Below are 19,247 nucleotides of genomic sequence, written 5' to 3' on the forward strand. Positions count from 1 at the left end.
CAGAAGGGAGAAATCTAAAATCAGAAAAGCCTTGCAACAGGAACCTAAAACTATGTCCGAAGCCCTTACACCCCTTTATTTTGATGGGAGAAAAGATGAGACCTTATACCAGGAGGAAGTAGGCTCCAAGCGTTATCGCAAAACACGCAAGGAAGAACATGTCTCTATTATAATGGAACCTGGTTCTCAATATATAACTCATGTAACGCCTATTTCTGGTACAAGCAAAGGTATCACTGAAAGTATGATATCTCACTTAAATGAAATGGAATTTGATTTTAGTGAACTTCTTCTAGTTGGTTGTGATGGCACAGCAACTAATACAGGCTGGAGAGGTGGTATTATTAGGCGTATTGAATTATACTTGAACAGACCAATTCAGTGGAATATATGCTTGCTTCATGCAAATGAATTACCTTTGCGACACGTATTTCAACATTTTGATGGAAAAACAAGTGGACCGAATTCATTTTCAGGTACAATCGGAAAACAACTTCAGGGCGTTGAACACTTGCCTGTTGTTAATTTCAATAAAATTGAGTGTGATTTAGTACAAGTCACATGCAGAGACAATTTGAGTAAAGATCAAAAATATCTTTACGACATTGGGCAAGCTATTCATTTAGGTAATTGTTCATCTGATCTGTCTCTACGAGATCCAGGAAAACTCTCCCACGCGCGATGGCTCACTCTAGGAAACAGAACGTTGAGATTATACATATCAAGTGAAGACCCTTCTGAAAACTTAGTTCACATAGTTACATTTATAATGAAAGTGTATTTACCTATGTGGTTTCAAATAAAACTGAACGATTCAATTGCAGATGGTGCGAGACATGTCTTCACTATGATTAAAAATTCTCGGTACTTACCAGAACATTTTCTGAGAGTAGTTGAACCTGTGATACAACACAATGCTTATTTCGCGCATCCTGAAAATTTGCTTTTATCTATGGTCACAGATGAAAATCGGAATGTACGTAAGATTGGGGTACAAAGGATTTTAAAAGCCAGAGAGACAACTTCTACTGCGAAGAATTCGGTGCGCTCATTCATTTTGCCAAAACTGAACTTTAATGCCACTAATTACTATGAAATGATCGACTGGTCTTCTACAATACTATCACCTCCTCCAGTACTAAGAAATGTCTTAAATGCAGATCTGTTATCTTCCATTGATAACCAACCATCTATCTCTCAATGGAACTTGTCAAGCTTTCCATGCCACACTCAAGCGGTAGAGCGAACTGTTAAGCTTGTCACTGAAGCGTCGAACAAGGTATGTGGTTATCAAAATAGGGATGGTCACATACGGTCAACTTTATTTTCTCATTCTAGTTTGCCTAAATTTGATCACAAATCCCAGTTTGTAATTAACGCATAAAGAGAGTTCACTGTACAAATCTTCACGATCGTAAATTTTTTTAATGACAGTAGCAAACAAAAAATTTAAAAAACAAAAAAAAAATATTTAAAAAAACAAAAAAAAACATAAAATATTAAAAAAAACAAAAAAAATTATAAAATATAAAAAAAACAAAAAAAAAAGTGGGATCCGATTTTTCACCACGTCCTCGTCGTTGATCCTGGGGAAAGCTAAGCGTGAAAAGCCTTATAGAATGCATGAATAAACTGTTTAAATACAAACTAATCCTTATAAATAATTAAATTTAAACATAATAATAAGTAAAACTTTGGAAAACGACATTTAAAACATAATTCTAAAAAAATTAGGAAATATGCATTTTTCGACAAAATTTTCAAAACTTTAAATGAGTTGCGCGAACAGAAGATATTGACCGATTTCAATTTTTTTTTTTACCAAAATACTTGTGTTACTCCATAGCAACTTTTCCGCACTATTAGAATTTGATTTGAAAAATTTGTTGGAATTCGAACCACCCTAATACACATATCCACACAGACGGTATACAAACTATTTTCATTTCATTACTTCTAAAAGTTAAATGTTGTTAAAAAGCCCGTTTGTATTTAAGAAGTTTGTCGGCGATTTTACTCAAGAAAATCTTTGCTCTCGCTACTCTCACTCATACACAGTACGATCTGTAGTGCATGCAATTTGTACGGGTCACAACAGTTTCCGGTTTCAAGAAAATGTTAAACGATAAAATTATAGGTATGCATAGGTGGGTGCATGAGCATACATGCCTACATCATTGCATACATATCGCACCCTAAATACAAAAGGGGCACAACTCAAAATGTTCCACACTCGAACTTGACTTGTTTACAATAGCACAGAAAACAAACTATCTACTACTCTAACTATTGTAAGCTTATAACAGGCCTAACAAAAAACAAAAAATTTATTTTTGCCATATGTCATCCGCGGACCGTTTTATTGATAACGTCTCGTTCATATTTGAGCAGAAGTAGATTTTGAGTTGTGACCCTTTTGTATTTAGGGTGCGATATATGCAGATAAACACAATAATAAATAACAAGAATTATGTACATACAAGTTATAAGTGGTTCACTTTCCCTCTGGAGCAGTGATGATGCCTTGGTCCAGCGGCGGGTGTTGCTGACACGTCTCAGCTACTTCTTGATTCTAATTAGCTTTTTGATGTTTAGGTTGGGAGACTTGACTTCGTCCCCTTTGTTGGACTATTGGCCTTGTGGCTCAACAGTGTAAATCAATACATCAAATATTAACGGCGGCGTGCCGGAGTAAAGTCAATCGTTCTTTATTAAACAATTGTCTGGACAAAACTGATTATAAGAATGGAATGAATAAAAGACTAAAGCTAAGTACATAAATGGAAATATGAATCTAAACCTAAATACATAATAAGTACATAAAGATCATGCCATGGGTTTGTGGTCTGTAAAACCGACTCAGCATATTTCCGATCAGAATTCCAACGCTTGCGACACAACAGAAACGGCTGGCCGTTGCTCCGACTCACATTATTTTGTTTATGTTGCATATGTGGTCGGGTTCAGCGACATTGTTTGCGCGCGGGTTGCTCGGTGAATTCATTGCGAGGGACGTTCGATGATTTGGCTGTTAACTTACATACAAAGGTATCTTTATAATGAAGATTTGAAAGGGAGTAACAGGAACAATACAGTATCTGAAGCAGCACCAGATAATTCAATCGGCTTTGGACGCTACCATATCAGCAACATAACCGTCAAGGTCAACGTCTCAGAGCCATACAAATTCAAAATGCCCCATATTGTAAAAATGACTGAATGGAAATTCGAATGGATATGACCGGAAAGTTGTAACGGGGCTGCCGCAAGCAATGTCGCATGGCTTTCTTCAATATAACATACAAAAAAAGATAATATGCTGAGAACAATGATTTAAGAGAGGAAACATGTTACTTCCTAAACAGTGAGTATTATTCGCTTGCACCATTTTCAGTAAGAGACTGTAGCAACACATTGCGCCTAAAGCTGCAATTAACGGTGCCGTAGCCATAATACTTTAGCCGTACCCATAACCATATCCGCAACCATAAACAGTTCATATTGAAGTATAATTAATGACAACATTTGCATTTTGTCATAAAAACACGGATAATTTTCTACTAAATCAATTAAGTTTTCGGCGTTCATTTCTTATATTCAAATTTTATAGCAAATATCAAAACAAATGTAAAGTATTTCACAGTTGCTTACGGTTACGAGGAAAATCAAATTTCAATAGATACATACGGCTACGTTTATGGTCATGGTGTTATGGTGCGGCACCTATACTATCCTTTACAGGGATGCCCATATACTCCATCAGAACAACTGATTGCTATGGTTACTATTATGGCTAAGGCACGGCACCACTAATTGCAGCTTAAGGGCTAGTACTAACTTCAAAGCTGTAAAATTTCGCCAGCAACATGCATTTACCTTGGCGTGAAATATTGCTAGTAACATTGATTATCAAATGAGAAGACTCGTCAAATTTATGAGCATCGCCCCACAAGCAATTGACAAATTTTGGTAAAAAAGTGTTTTTAAAGAAATAATACACCTATATGTATATCAGACACTTTGTCGCCGTAGGAAATCATAGGTACAATAGGTGTACATCCCCAACTTTTTCCTTCAATTGATTTACACGCCATGAATACTCGAATGGTCTTTCTCGGCAGCTCTTCTATTTGTGCCTTCTTTTAATTTTACTTTTACTTTTCCTTTTTAATTCAATTTATCTAAACAAATTGGTTTCAGGTATTTGAGTGGTATTTCCTTGTGAATGTTACGATTGTTTTTACTGGATTTATGTTCAGCCCCTTAACACACTACCTTCTAGTTAATTTTAACCCTAATTGAATTCATTTACATAGAGTCTATTCGAATTTTCATCCACATATTTTGACTGTGTCGTCACCATAGCCTTGGAGCGATAAGCCGTTGCTCTCTAATTCCATCAAACGTTCATCTACATTACCTTAAGGGAACCTTTTTGATGCATTTGCAGTTGTACTACCTTTCACGTATTTAGCATATTGCCCATCCATTTAACGAGAGTATCATTTATACTTGTAGCTACAGCTCAGCAAACCCATTGTTTGATTATGCAACACCCATCTGCTGCGTCAGAGGATATTGATATAAGGTTGTCAAAAAAGTCTTGCGGTATTTCCGCAAGCTTGTCTTTGCAAGCGCGTAGTTCTAGTTGTATTCGTCGCATCGGTTCACGCTAGAGCTTTTTGGAAAACTCTTTTCACGTGCTAACACGTGTTTGATTAATTGTTGTTTGCTTTTAGTCGTTCGTGAGTTATAGCGTCGCAAACATGGAGCAAAATAAAGAGAAAATACGGCATATTTTACAGTACTACTACGATAAAGGCAAAAATGCATCTCATGCTGCCAATAAAATTTGTGCAGTTTATGGACCCGATACAGTTTCCATTTCCACCGCACAACGATGGTTTCAACGTTTTCATTCTGGTGCAGAGGTGATCGAAGATGCGCCACGGTCCGGAAGGCCTGTCGGTGAAAATTGCGATAAAATCGCTGAATTGATCGAAAGAGACCGGCATAGTAGCAGCCGTAGCATCGGCCAAGAGCTGGGCATGAGTCATCAAACCGTTATAAACCATTTCAAGAAGCTTGGATTCAAAAAGAAGCTCGATGTATGGGTGCCACACTACTTGACGCAAAAAAACATTTTTGCCCGTATGGATGCATGCGAATCGCTTCTGAATCGCAACAAAATCGACCCGTTTTTGAAGCGGATGGTGACTGGCGATGAAAAGGGGGTACGACAACGTGAAGCGCAAACGGTCGTGGTCGAAAAGCGGTGAAGCTGCCCAGACGGTGGCCAAGCCGGGATTGACGGCCAGGAAGGTTCTTCTGTGTGTTTGGTGGGATTGGCAGGGAATCGTCCACTATGAGCTGCTCCCCTATGGCCAAACGCTCAATTCGGACCTGTACTGCCAACAACTGGACCGCTTGAATGCAGCACTCATGCAGAAGAGGCCATCTTTGATCAACAGAGGCCGAATTGTCTTCCATCAGGACAACGCCAGGCCACACACATCTTTGGTGACGCGCCAGAAGCTCCGGGAGCTCGGATGGGAGGTTCTTTTGCATCCACCGTATAGTCCGGATCTCGCACCAAGTGACTACCACCTATTTCTGTCCATGGCGAACGAGCTTGGTAGTCGGAAGTTGTCCACAAGAGAGTCCTGTGAAAATTGGCTCTCCGAGTTTTTTGAAAATAAGGAAGCGAGCTTCTATAAGAGGGGCATTATGAAGTTGGCATCTCGTTGGGAACTCGTCATCGAACAAAACGGCGCATATTTGACTCAAATCGCATTATTATAACCAATTTTATGAACAATTGAAAATTCAATAAAAAGCCCGCAAGACTTTTTTGACAATTATTATTATTGCCCATTTTCTTCTTCAAAATAGCTACCAAAATAGAAGCTCTAAACGATGGTTTGGATTACTATCGGAAAGCGGGCCACAAAAATCACATTCACAAAAAAGGTTTATATCAAGAAGTAATTCATAAAATAGCATGTATTATGTTCTTTAATTGTTTGACAACGATAACTTAAAAAGCACTAATAAATATAACTTAATAATAAAACTCATTAAATATGACATAATATATAGTAATGTATGTATTTACAAAAACACACATAAATGTTCTCTGATTGATCTCTGCATATAGACAGGTCTGCATTGAGGACAGATGCCATCTAGCCATCTGTACACCAGCGTAGGGTACACTTTTCATGAGCTCCAGCTTACCTTATCGCTCAGCTCGAAAAAAATTGTAGGTTTAAAAACAAAGAGATATATCTGTTTCGCACCTTCATTTTAAAGGCCTTTTAATATAAATTTTCCAAAGAAGCAATTTAAAACCCCACAAATAACCCCTTGAATTCGTAATATAATTTCATAGCATGCCGAAAATATGTAGTTGCAGAAAACTTTGTAAAAATTTGATTCCTTCAGAAAAAATAAATATTTATCCGCCCTATCCATCATATCACCAAATAAAAACCATTGTTCATCTGAGAACAGGGTTAGCGGCTTAGCAACGAATACTTCCTGCCTTATCTGCGGTTCCATAGTTTTTAATACCGTCCACCTCATGGAAACTTGCCCTGTACTAGAAAACATCAGAACTTCGATTTTTTCTAGCAGCAAACCACATAAAACTCCTCAAACAGTCTACGTACTGCAAATAATATAAGTGCCATATTCAAATATACTTCTCAGTATGAGCTAAGAATATACGTTATTATTTACCATTCCTGGATCATACTGTATACATACAAGTGTGCAAATAGTCAGCAAAATATAGCAAAATAAATTACTTTATGAAAATCGCTACATTGCTTCTCCCTTTCCTTCTTACTGGCATCGCAAACAATCACGGATGGCTTGCCCGAAACAGTAGGTTTTAAACGTCACATTGTCAGTGACTCCTAAAGAGCACAGTTGGATAGATTTCCCAAAAACTACTCAAACTCTGACCATGAAATAATGAGTGTAGCCTTTGCTGCTTTTGAAGAAAAACACACGTTGAGTAACTCATTAGTTCTTGGAAGTCTCTGAATCTAATTAGATATGGTGAATCTTATTTTTGATAATTGCTCAGAAGGAATGCAAATGTTGGAGAGAATTTCGAGTGTGATTATAGGCAGTGCTACCGCAAAATCGATTATATACGGCCACCACAAGACAAAGCCTATCCTATCCTCATGCATATTTCTTATTAAGACCAATGTAAGCGTGACAAACTAGAAATGTTCGGCTGTCAAATATGTTTTTTTCATGTGCTTAGTCGCTCTACGGAGTTTTGCCAAAAGTTCTATCGATTTCTTAATATAGAAGTTTAATATTTGGCAGTAGTAAAAATCGAATTCAATTATTGTATATAGTTACCTCTATACTGAGCACCTAACAATATTGAAGGAAAATAGTTAGATTGATATGAGAAACGATATTTAAATTTTTTAGGCTTTTTATTTAACTTCTTTTCCATACCAAAATGAATATTTTTTTTTTAATTTAAATAATTTAAAAAATGGCGCTGAAATTGACTCTCCCGAAAAATTGTACCTGGACGGTGTTGTCCATTTTGGCTCTACTATTTATCTGAAACACAAAAACGAAAATAATTATTAATCAGTGTGACTGATTATGTCCCGTACTAGAGTAAAACAAAAAATTTCACAATGTAGCGGTTTTGAATTTGACACTCTAAAAATCGGTATGTCTAGATCCTGTATTTATACAGTATTGATGCGATACTTTGAAATTGTATATATGCGTTTTGGAAAACGCTCAATCTCTGGTGGTTGGTAGTTTCTATTGTTTGCGCCTATTGTTGTTCTTCACAAACAAGTAATTCTCCTTCCTTTTGCTTGCATATTCTCGGAGCCTGACGTCACAGCAAATTCGGAAGGCGCAATCTCTTATTATATAGTATCATTCTTGTGGTTATACCTCAATTCATGTTTCTTATTTACAAATATACGTACATATTTTGGAACAGATCTTTTAAATAGTATTAAAAATTAATCCAAATTATATAGTCGGCAAAACTGTTTCGAGTAAGTATTATAATAAAAACGAACTAATATATTTTGCAAATGAAAAACGTTTTTCATTACTTAAGTCATTATTTAGGGCAATCGTGTCTTATATCTAGTGATAATCAATTATTTTACGGCGACACCGTAACCGAATGGGTTGGTGCGTGGCTACCATTCGGAAACACCAAATTTAAGAAAAAGTTTTTTCTAATAGCGGTCGCCCCTCGGTAGGCAATGGCAAACCTCCGAGTGTATTTCTGCCACTCGGAGTCGGCTTGAAACTGTAGATCCCTCCATTTCGTGGAACAACATCAAGACGCACACCACACATAGGAAGAGGAGTATGGCCAAACACCCAGAAAGGGTGTACGCGCCAATTATATACATATATATATAATCAATTATTTGGGGGCTGCTGATGCGTAACTACCAAACTTTCGTTTCTGCAACTACCTCAGTTCGTGTGGGATATTTATAAATAAATTGTTTTTAAAACCTTTTATTTGCAGGTGATCATGAACACGCAAGAGCAGTATTCCAACACCTTCACGAGCAAGTTCACACACTTTGCATCCACAAATACACGTCAGTTGTAGTCTTGTATTTGCAAATTAACTATTTCTAATAAAGGGTGGTTAAATTTCAAGGGCTGATGTTGAATATGAATCACACCTAAACGTCAAGTTTTTTTCTGCATTTAATTTGACATTTTTCAATTTCAGACTAATTCAATTTAAACCATGGAAAGATACATAATCCAGCAATGCGTTAAAGTTATTCAGGCTTATTATGAAAACGGGCGTTCAAATCAAAATGCATATCGCGCACTTCGTAATTTTGACGGTGAATTTAATCGTCCAAATGTGCGTAAAATCGGAAAAATTCTGCAAAAGTTTGAGCAAACCGGGTCTATAGAAGATATGAAAACACCATGCTCGTACAGCTCGTACTGCAGAAATTATTCCTGCTGTTCGCGATAGTGTGGTTGAAGAGCCGTCCACCTCAACTCGTCGTCGTGCCCAACAATTGCACCTCTCACGCTCGTCGTTGATGAACATTATGCATAAGGACTTGCATTTACACGCTTACGAGGTGCAATTGACCCAAGAACTAAAGCCTCTTTACCATTTCAAGCGTCGTCAATGGTCAGAATGGTGGCAGGAAATGGCAACAGTGAATGACCAATTTTCGAAGAAAATCATCTTCAGGCACATTTTCACCTCAGTGGACTCGTCAATAAACAAAATTGCCGCATTTGGGCGAATGATAATCTAAGAGGGACTGCTGAAAAACCAATGCACCCACAAAGAGTGACTGTTGGTGCGGTTTATGGGCCGGCGGCATCATTGGGCCGTATTTTTTCCAAAATGAGGCCGGTCAGGAAGTTACTGTGAATAGTGTTCGCTATAGTGAGATGATAATGAACTCGTTATGGCCCGAATTGGAAGATATGGATGTGGACGGTATGTGGTTTCAACAGGACGGTGCCACTTTGTCACACAGCTAACGAAACAATGGCTCTTTTGCGCGAAAAATTTGATGGCCGAATAATCTCACGTCGCGGCGATGTCAATTGGCCACCAAGATCAAGTGATTTGACACCGTTGGACTTCGTTCTTTGGAGTTATTGAAAAGGAAAGGCGTACGTCGATAATCTAGCAACAATTTAAGAGCTAAGGATGAGATAATTCGGCACTATGCCGTATAGAACCTCAATTATGCCTCAGCGTCATCGAAAATTTGGGCCATCGGATGGAGGTGTGCCGCCGAGGCCGCAGCGGCCATTTGGCCGATATTTTATTCTATACATAATTGAGCCATACCAATATTATCATAATAAAGAGAAAAGACAATAATTTCCTAAAAAGTTGTATTTTATTCAAAACCAGCACCAGCCCTTGATACTTAACCACCCTTTACTTTGGGTTCACAGGCTTTTGATTTGAATATAAATTATTGGAGGCATAATTATATTACCTGTTATAACAAAGAGAGCTCAAATACATTTCCCATCTTGATTACCTTTTGTAATAGTCGCTCCTCTTGCAGTCCACTCCTTTTTTACGTTGGTTCATTCTTCTACAATTTTAACTGTTTGTATCTATTTATTAATTCGTTTTAATGCATTAATATGAGATCCTTGGATAGGTGAAGTGCTTAATTGGGACCTAATTTTGAATTTGATTTAAAAAAAATATTGCTATGAAAAAAAGTAGACCTGTAAATTGAGTTATGTGTAAATGGTGGTAGTTCAGTAAATGCTGCTTCAATGTCATAAGTTTGGAAAATAGTAAAATAAATTCCCAAATAAGGCAATTTGTGTAATAATTAATGAAGAAATAATAGCATATGAAAGTGCAGGAGTATTACTTCCCAAAGACTCTCTGTAATAGAACATAGTTTACTAAATATTTGTTTCAATGTAAACTATAAATGGTATTAGCAAGTGTTCTTTAAGGTACTAAGTGGGCGAATATCTGTTTTATGTGGTTAAGTCAACCATAAACTATAAAACATATTCATAAAGGTAAGGCTAATGTTAAATGGCTTGTTCTTATGAAAATGTAGTTATTAAATAAAATTAATGAAAATAAATGCTGTCCTGAATGCCTTTTAGATCTTAGGACTATGTTCTTATATATACTTACATATATATAATATATGCATATTTGTTTTGCTCTAAAGGTGAAAAGCGTTTAGTGTTAGTACACTTTCTAATGGCAGGCGATTTTTTACTTGTCATCGTAAATTACAAAAACAAAAAGAAATGTCTAATCCCTTGAAAGCATTTATGCACCACTCACTCCTCTGGTCGATCATATTTATAATAGCCTTAGAAGAGTCCTACTTAGTCCTAGTATATGTCAAGGAATTCTTGAAAAGCAAATGATTTCTTCTTATCAAGTGAAATGGTTAAATGGTTGAAGTGCCAGTCTGGCGCCGTTTATCAAGTAGTAAATATCTTCATTCCTACGCAATTATGCTCTGTTATTTTTCTCAAAATATCGAATTAGAGTATTTAGTGGTTTTAAAAGTACAGCCATAATTAATTAACTTAGAGAAAGGTTGATACAAGGATTAAAATTGAAATGAATCTGACACAACGGTATAAAAACAATGCCAGGATGAATGAATTATGTTTCTCGGTAAGGGCGGCTGCAGCTATCGCTACGGGGGGCACCACGGCTTTTTGAAATGTTGATGTTCTACACAATTAAGGAAATTTAGAAATAGATGTTATGCCAAATAATTTAGAATTGACGTGAACTTAAGGCATTCTTTACTGAAATGATACGAAAGTAAGTCATCTGCTTCACTTGGGCATTTATATTTTAAGCATTTCGTGGAAGGTTGGTTTACCTTCTAATATCTGTTTGGTAATTGTTCATTTACTTGTGCTCTTCGGATAACAAGTGGCTGAAATATGTAGCTGGTTTACTGTGCCAAATATGTATCGAAGAGATTTTAAAATTTATCAGAACATAAATTTGCTGCTATCAGAAGTTTTCAGCTCATTGGATGATTTATTTATTGCACACATTACAAATAATTAGCGTGTTCATATATATGCTTATATAGCTGCGCATGTCACAGAGAATGTGAAGATCCCGATACCCCAATCTTTGTCGACGGAATTGTCGTTCCGCTACCCGACCATGAGAATACCGATAATGCGTCTAATGAACAACAATGCCGCGGGCGCCGACGGACTGCCGGCTGAGCTATGCAAACATGGCGGCGAGGAGCTGGTACGGTGTATGCATCATGCGTGCCTGCCGATGGGAATTTAAGTGTGATCTGCCCAATCCATAAATATCGCCTATAAGGTTCTAGCGAGCGTATTGTGTGAAAGGCTGAAGCCCACCGTCAACCAACTGATTGGACCTTATCAGTGTGGCTTTAGAGCTGGAAAGTCTTCCATCGACCAAATATTCACAATACGCCAAATCTTGGAAAAGACCAATGAAAGAAAAATCGACTCAAACCATATTTTTGACGATTTCTAAGCTGCATTCGACAGTACGGAAAGGATTTAACTGTATGCCGCTATGTCTGAATTTGGTATCCCCGCAAAACAAGATTACATTGCTCAATACGAGCAGCGCCGTCAGAATTGGGAAGGACCTTTCCGGGCCTTTTGATACCAAACGAGGTTTCAGAGAGGGTGACTCGCTGTCGCGTCACTTCTTTAACCTGATGTTGGAAAGGATCGTGCGAGCCGCAGAACTTAATCGCTCAGGCACAATTTTTTATAAGAGCGTACAATTGTAAAAGACTTTGTATATTTAGGAACCAGCATCAACACCGATAACAATGTCAGCCTTGAAATCCAACGTAGAATCTCTCTTTGGACTAAGTAGGCAATTGAGTAGTAAAGTCCTCTCTCGACGAACGAAAATAACACTCTACAAGGCTCTCATCATGCCCGTCCTAACATATGGCGCAGAAGCGTGGACGATGACAAGATCCGATGAAGCGACGCGAGAAAGATTCTGTGGAAGATTTGTGGACCTTTGTACGTTGGCAATCTCGAATATCGCAGGCGATGGAACGATGAGCTGTATGAGATTTACGACGACATAGACATAGCGCAGCGAATAAAGATCCAGCGGCTACGTTTGCTGGGTCATGTCGCCCGAATGGATACAAACGCTCCGGCTCTGAAAGTATTCGATGCGGTACCAGCTGGTCGTAGCAGAGGAAGAGGAATGCCTCCTTTGCGTTGAAAGATCAGGTGGAGAAATACTTGGCGCCGGTTAGCACGAGAAAGAAAGGACTGACGCGCTTTGTTAAACTCGGTCAAAATCGTGTAAGCTTATAATGATTTCACATACTCTTACTAAATGGAAACAAAATATACTTATAAATAATAATGATGAAAATTATGAAAAGAAAATAAAATATAAGCCGTTTACTAGATTTCGTTTCGAATATATGTATGTACATGTATAAGCCGTAGCCGAATAAGTTGGAGCGTGACTACCATTCGGAATTCAGAGAGAACGTAGGCTCGAATCTCGGTGAAAGACCAAAATGAAGAAAACGTTTTTTTCTAATAGCGGTCACCCCTCGGCAGGCAATGGCAAACCACCGAGTGTATTTCTGCCATGAAAAAGTTCCTCATAAAAAATATCTGCCGTCCGGAGTCGGCTTGAAACTGTAGGTACCTTCATTTGTGGATTAACATAAAGACGCACACCACAAATAGGAGGTGGTGCTCGGCCAAACACACAGAAAGGGTGTATACGCCAATTATATATATATATATATATACTAGCTAACCCGGCAGACTTCATACTGCCTCAATCGATAAATAAAAGACCTAAACTTTTATATAAAATAATTTTAAAACAAACAAAACGAATCCGTTTTTAATAAAAACGCATATTTTGAATTAAGCATGAAGCTTTATTATTATTTTCGACACATCATGTTGCTAAATTATAAAATAGGGGTTTCCTGAGATGCTGGCTATTTAAATATAAGGTTTAAATTTGATATTGACAGACCCACAGTGCTATGGTACAGTTTCTTAATCAATTTAAAGGTTTCTCATAAACTATTTTTTTTATTTTGTTTTGTGGTGCGTAAATAAACAAAGAATACGGTTTTCCGACGTGCGAACACGCGACGTATAATTGTCCATGGGAGAAACAGGAAACACCAAGTTGATTCCGCAAACTTCTAACGCCTAACCTTGCGATTTATTTATGGTCATCGCAAAAGCTAGACGTACTGGAAGTTGTAAGCGTTTAAAATCGAATGGTAAATCCATTGAAATCATCGGTATCCGCGAGATCAAGACATCCTCTCCTTTGTATTTTCCTTTTATGATTGTTGCCTCAATGACGTTATTCCTCAGCTTTTTCACAGCCAGTCTTGTTCCATTGCACAGCGTGATGACAATTGACCCTATTTTTAACTGCAAATTGTGAGGTGGTAAACCAGACAATTCTAGCGAATTTAAAAACTCCGTGGGATAATAGACTACGTCATCCAGGTTCATAACGGTGTCGACTGATTTAAAAGAAACCAACTGTTCTGTAAGAAAATTCTGAATGGTCGCATTGAGATCCTCGACATCTTTATTTTTCGCTGTCAATATTGCTCGTTCATCCAGCCAATGATGGTTATTGAATTTTTGCGCTATATCTGGAAAAACACGCTGAATAAGCTCTTCTTTTGAGTCTGTGATTTGACAGAAATCTGTGGGTAACGTGATGAATCCGGTTGAGGTGTCCACTGCAACTTTATTATTTCCAATGTCTAACAACTGCTTCGAAAGCACACTCGCAGTTTCATCTTGTTGCAAAAATACTCGCATGTTAGTTGTTAATTGGAGTGTCTTTACATACTGCCCCAAATTCGATGATTTTAGGCATGCATTTAGTTGATCAGGGAATTACTGGAAGAGTCTGACGAAAATCACCTGACAACAGTATCATGGCCCCACCAAAAATATTTTGGTTGTCACGAAGATCTTTCAACGTTCTGTCCAGTGCCTCCAGTCAACTCTTATGGGCCATTGTGCATTCATCCCAAACAATCAATTTGGATACCTGTGGGATCTTGGCCATTGCGCTATTTTTGGCGATGTTGCAAATTGGTGTTTCGGTGATTTGCATGTTTAATGGTAATTTTAAGACAAAATGTGCAGTTCGCCCCCCTTCTAGCAGGGTCGCAGCTATTCCAGATGAAGCCAACGGTAGAGCAAACTTCATTTCGCGATCTGATCCTCGCCAAAAGCAAGAACGTTTTTTCGCTTCCTCCGGGAGCATCAAAGAAATAAATTCCACCAAATCCACTGTTCACATCTTCTATAAAAGTGTTGTACGCAATTTTTTGTTCTTAATTGTGGCATTGTCAGCATACAGCAAAATCATCAGTTTGACAGACTGTGAAGAAACTTGTTAATGTTGTCGACGGTGGACGTGCCGCTCTGTCTGCCGCGTTCGATTCATTAAAATAAACTCGTTGACCATTTTCTAAATGGACTGCCAAATGGACTACTGTACGGTGTCTTTCATGGATCGCAAATGAAAAGATACGCCGAATTGTTTCGTTGCTTCTTACATAGCAACCCATCTGGTACTGTGATATTTCATCATTTGCATTGGTTACAGCGAAGACAGCTATATCGCTACCTTTGTTATAATATTTACATATGTACTTTATCGACTTCACACAGTTACAATGTTCTACATTGATGTGAGTCTCAAAAGCTTTGGACAATATTGTCGAGTATGACACAATCCAACGATTGTCTACATCAACATTTTACGCATTTTATTTATTTATTTATTTATTTAAGTCTATGAATTACAATCCTTACAGACTATGATACAAAAGTTGCTTAGATTACGCTACAAATATATTATATGTATTTAAAAACTATACTAGCTACTAACTAACTATAATATAGAATTCAAAAGATTTAAAAGTGCTGTTCTTGAAAGCGAGAAATCAAGAAGAACATCATTATGAACGGCATTTAATTCCCGTAAAGCACGAGTAATGGGAGCATTGCTGGCATACGTAGTTTTAAAGTTTCCCCCATAGTAAGGGTAGAAGTTCCTAAGAGATCGCTGGGGAACATTAAATCGAATCCTTTCCAACAAGTAGGGACAATCAATTACTCCAGTAATAATATTATGAGTAAAAGACAGACACAGTGTAATCCTACGAATATCTAAGGACTTGAGACTTATAAGCATGAGACGAGCAGAATATGATGGCATGGGATCAATAAAATTCAGGGACCGAAGGGCATATTTGAGAAATATTTTTTGCACACGTTCGATTCTATTAATAGCTTGCTGACTACAAGGTCTCCAAATAAAAGCAGCATATTCTAAGTGAGATCTAACAAAAAATGTATACAGTAACTTAATGGTATAGGGATCAGAGAACTTAGTGGCGTTCCGTCTGACGAAGCCCAACATCGAAAAAGATTTAGAAGTAATATAATTTATATGGTTATTAAAAGAGAATTTGTTATCGAAGATGACGCCAAGGTCCTTAAACTCACTAACACACTGCAGGGCACATGCCGAGATCCTGTACTTAGTGCACAAAATATTAGATGTTTTAGCGTAAGATATTTGGAAGCACTTAGATAAGTTCAGCGAAAGTCGTGAATTCTGACACCAGAAGTAAAACCTATTCATATCGGCTTGAAGTTTAATGGCATCCTCTTGCGTCTTGATCGCTGAGAAGATCTTAAGGTCATCAGCATAAAGCAAAAATTTAGCAAATGTGAAACAACTTTTGATGTCATTTATAAATAACACAAATAAAAGCGGTCCCAAGATACTTCCTTGCGGAACACCTGAGATGGCAGCAAAGGAGGTAGATGAAATACCATCGATTGTTACAACACAGCGTCTATTGCTCAAATAAGAGTTTATCCATTGCAGAAATGTAGAATGAAAGCCAAGACTAGCTAATTTTTTAACTAAGATTCTATGAGAAACTTTGTCGAAGGCTTTCGAAAAGTCGGTGTAAATACAGTCAACCTGGAAGCCAGCGGAGAAAGAATCAATGCAGTATTCACTAAAAACGGCCAGATTAGATACTGTAGATCTGTTAGCAATAAACCCATGCTGATTAGGGCAAATTAAAGATTTAACGGCAAAACTCAGCTTTGCATAGACCGCATGCTCAAAAATTTTGGAAATAGTCGACAGCTTAGAGATAGGTCTAAAATTTCTAACGTCATTTTTATTGCCACTCTTAAAGAAGGGCGTAATGAAAGAGAGTTTCCATGCGTCAATAAAACACCCCAACGATAAAGATTTGTTGAAAAAAATTTTCAGGGGATAGACGAAGGCCGGACAGTTTTTTATCAAAACTGCTGAAAGTCCATCAGCATCAGTTTGAGAGGATGATTTCAATTTAGTTAAAGCATTACTAATATCCTCAGAAGAGAGGCAAAGACCTCCAAAGTTCAGGGCATAATCTAAGTCAGAAGAAAAGTCGGATGGGCGATCAAGTTCGTCGTCAGCAAAATTATCGACTTCGCCGGGGCCCGAAACATGGTAGTCTGCAGCACCAGATTCCAGCATAAAAAGATACACCAAGCTACCTGGCTGTCTCCTGATCGAAAAACGCGAAACCAGATCGATCATGTTGTGATAGATGGAAGACACGCTTCTAGTGTATTAGATGTACGTACGATCCGAGGAGCCAACATCGACTCGGATCATTACCTTGTTGCAGCCAAACTGCGCACACGCCTCTGTGCAGCAAAAAACGTACATCTACCTACACAAAGAATGGTCGACATCGAAAAGCTGCAATCACAACAGACAGCCAGAAGATTCGCTACTCGACTCTCACTCCTGCTCTCGGAGAGCACTGCCCAACACACCGGCATGCGCGAGCAATGGAGCAACATTTCCGACAGAAGAAACGAGAGGCCGAAATACGTGAGTGCGAGGAGCTTGAGATGCTGGCCAATAGGAACAACGCCCGAAAATTTTACCAGAAAGTTCGGCGGCTTACAAAAGGTTTTAAGACCGGGGCGTTGTCCTGTAAGAACAAAGACGGCGATCTGGTGACTGACGTACAGAGCAATCTTAAATTATGGAGGGAACACTTCTCGAACCTGTTAAACGCTGACAGCTGCGCATGTCATAGAGAATGTGAAGATCCCGATACCCCAATCGTTGACGACGGAATTGTCGTTCCGTTACCCGACCATGACGAGGTGAGAATAGCAATATCACGGCTAAAGAACAACAAAGCCGCGGGCGCCGACGGACTGCCGGCTGAGCTATTCAAACATGGCGGCGAGGAGCTGGTAAGGTGCATGCATCAGCTCCTATGCAGAATATGGTCGGATGAAAGCATGCCTGCCGATTGGAATTTAAGTGTGCTCTGCCCAATCCATAAGAAGGGCGATCCTGCAATTTGTGCCAATTACCGCGGGATTAGTCTTCTAAATATCGCCTATAAGGTTCTAGCGAGCGTATTGTGTGAAAGGCTGAAGCCCACCGTCAACCAACTGATTGGACCTTATCAGTGTGGCTTCAGACCTGGAAAGTCTACCATCGACCAAATATTTACAATACGCCAAATCTTGGAAAAGACCCATGAAAGGAGAATCGACACACACCATCTTTTTGTCGACTTCAAAGCTGCATTCGACAGTACGGAAAGGAGTTACTTGTATGCCGCTATGTCTGAATTTGGTATCCCCACAAAACTAATACGGCTATGTAAGATGACGTTGCTCAACACCAGCAGCGCCGTCAGAATTGGGAAGGACCTCTCCGAGCCGTTTGATACCAAACGAGGTTTCAGACAGGGTGACTCGCTGTCGTGTGACTTCTTTAACCTGATGTTGGAGAGCATCGTACGAGCCGCAGAACTTAATCGCTCAGGCAAAATTTTTTATAAGAGCGTACAATTGCTGGCGTATGCCGATGATATTGACATCATCGGCCTTAACAACCGCGCTGTTAGTTCTACCTTTTCCAAACTGGATAAAGAGGCAAAGCGAATGGGTTTGGTGGTGAACGAGGACAAAACGAAGTACCTCCTGTCTTCAAACAAACAGTCGGCGCACTCGCGTATCGGCACCCACGTCACTGTTGGCAGTTATAATTTTGAGGTTGTAAAAGACTTCGTGTATTTAGGAACCAGCATTAACACCGATAACAATGTCAGCCTTGAAATCCAACGTAGAATCTCTCTTGCCAACAAGTGCTACTTTGGACTAAGTAGGCAATTGAGTAGTAAAGTCCTCTCTCGACGAACAAAACTAACACTCTACAAGACTCTCATCATGCCCGTCCTAACGTATGGCGCAGAAGCTTGGACGATGACAACATCCGATGAAGCGACGCTTGGAGTGTTCGAGAGAAAGATTCTGCGTAAGATTTTTGGACCTTTGCACGTTGGCAACGGCGAATATCGCAGACGATGGAACGATGAGCTGTATGAGCTTTACGACGACATAGACATAGCGCAGCGAATAAAGATCCAGCGGCTTCGTTGGCTGGGTCATGTCGTCCGAATGGATACAAACGCTCCGGCTTTGAAAGTATTCGATGCGGTACCAGCTGGTGGTAGCAGAGGAAGAGGAAGGCCTCCTCTGCGTTGGAAAGATCAGGTGGAGAAGGACTTGGCTTCACTTGGTGTGTCCAATTGGCGCCGGTTAGCACGAGAAAGAAACGACTGGCACGCTTTGTTAATCTCGGCCAAAATCGC

General features: G+C 38.8%; 2 protein-coding genes across 2 annotated transcripts; one reads left to right on the forward strand and one right to left on the reverse strand.

Moving 5' to 3' along the window:
• Positions 1-906: 906 nt before the first annotated feature.
• Positions 907-1,412, forward strand: LOC129235558 (uncharacterized). The gene is made up of 2 exons (XM_054869461.1): positions 907-1,279; positions 1,339-1,412. The coding sequence occupies exons 1-2, from the start codon at positions 953-955 to the stop codon at positions 1,345-1,347; spliced, it is 336 nt and encodes a 111-aa protein (XP_054725436.1). The 5' UTR covers positions 907-952; the 3' UTR covers positions 1,348-1,412.
• Positions 1,413-13,725: 12,313 nt separating this feature from the next.
• LOC129253360 (uncharacterized) lies at positions 13,726-14,358 on the reverse strand. The gene has a single exon (XM_054891707.1). It carries the CDS (start codon positions 14,356-14,358, stop codon positions 13,726-13,728), a length of 633 nt encoding a protein of 210 aa, XP_054747682.1.
• Between the last annotated feature and the right edge of the window lie 4,889 nt (positions 14,359-19,247).

This window comes from Anastrepha obliqua, chromosome 1 (genome assembly GCF_027943255.1).
Source record: "Anastrepha obliqua isolate idAnaObli1 chromosome 1, idAnaObli1_1.0, whole genome shotgun sequence".
NCBI classification, from domain to species: Eukaryota; Metazoa; Arthropoda; class Insecta; order Diptera; family Tephritidae; genus Anastrepha; species Anastrepha obliqua.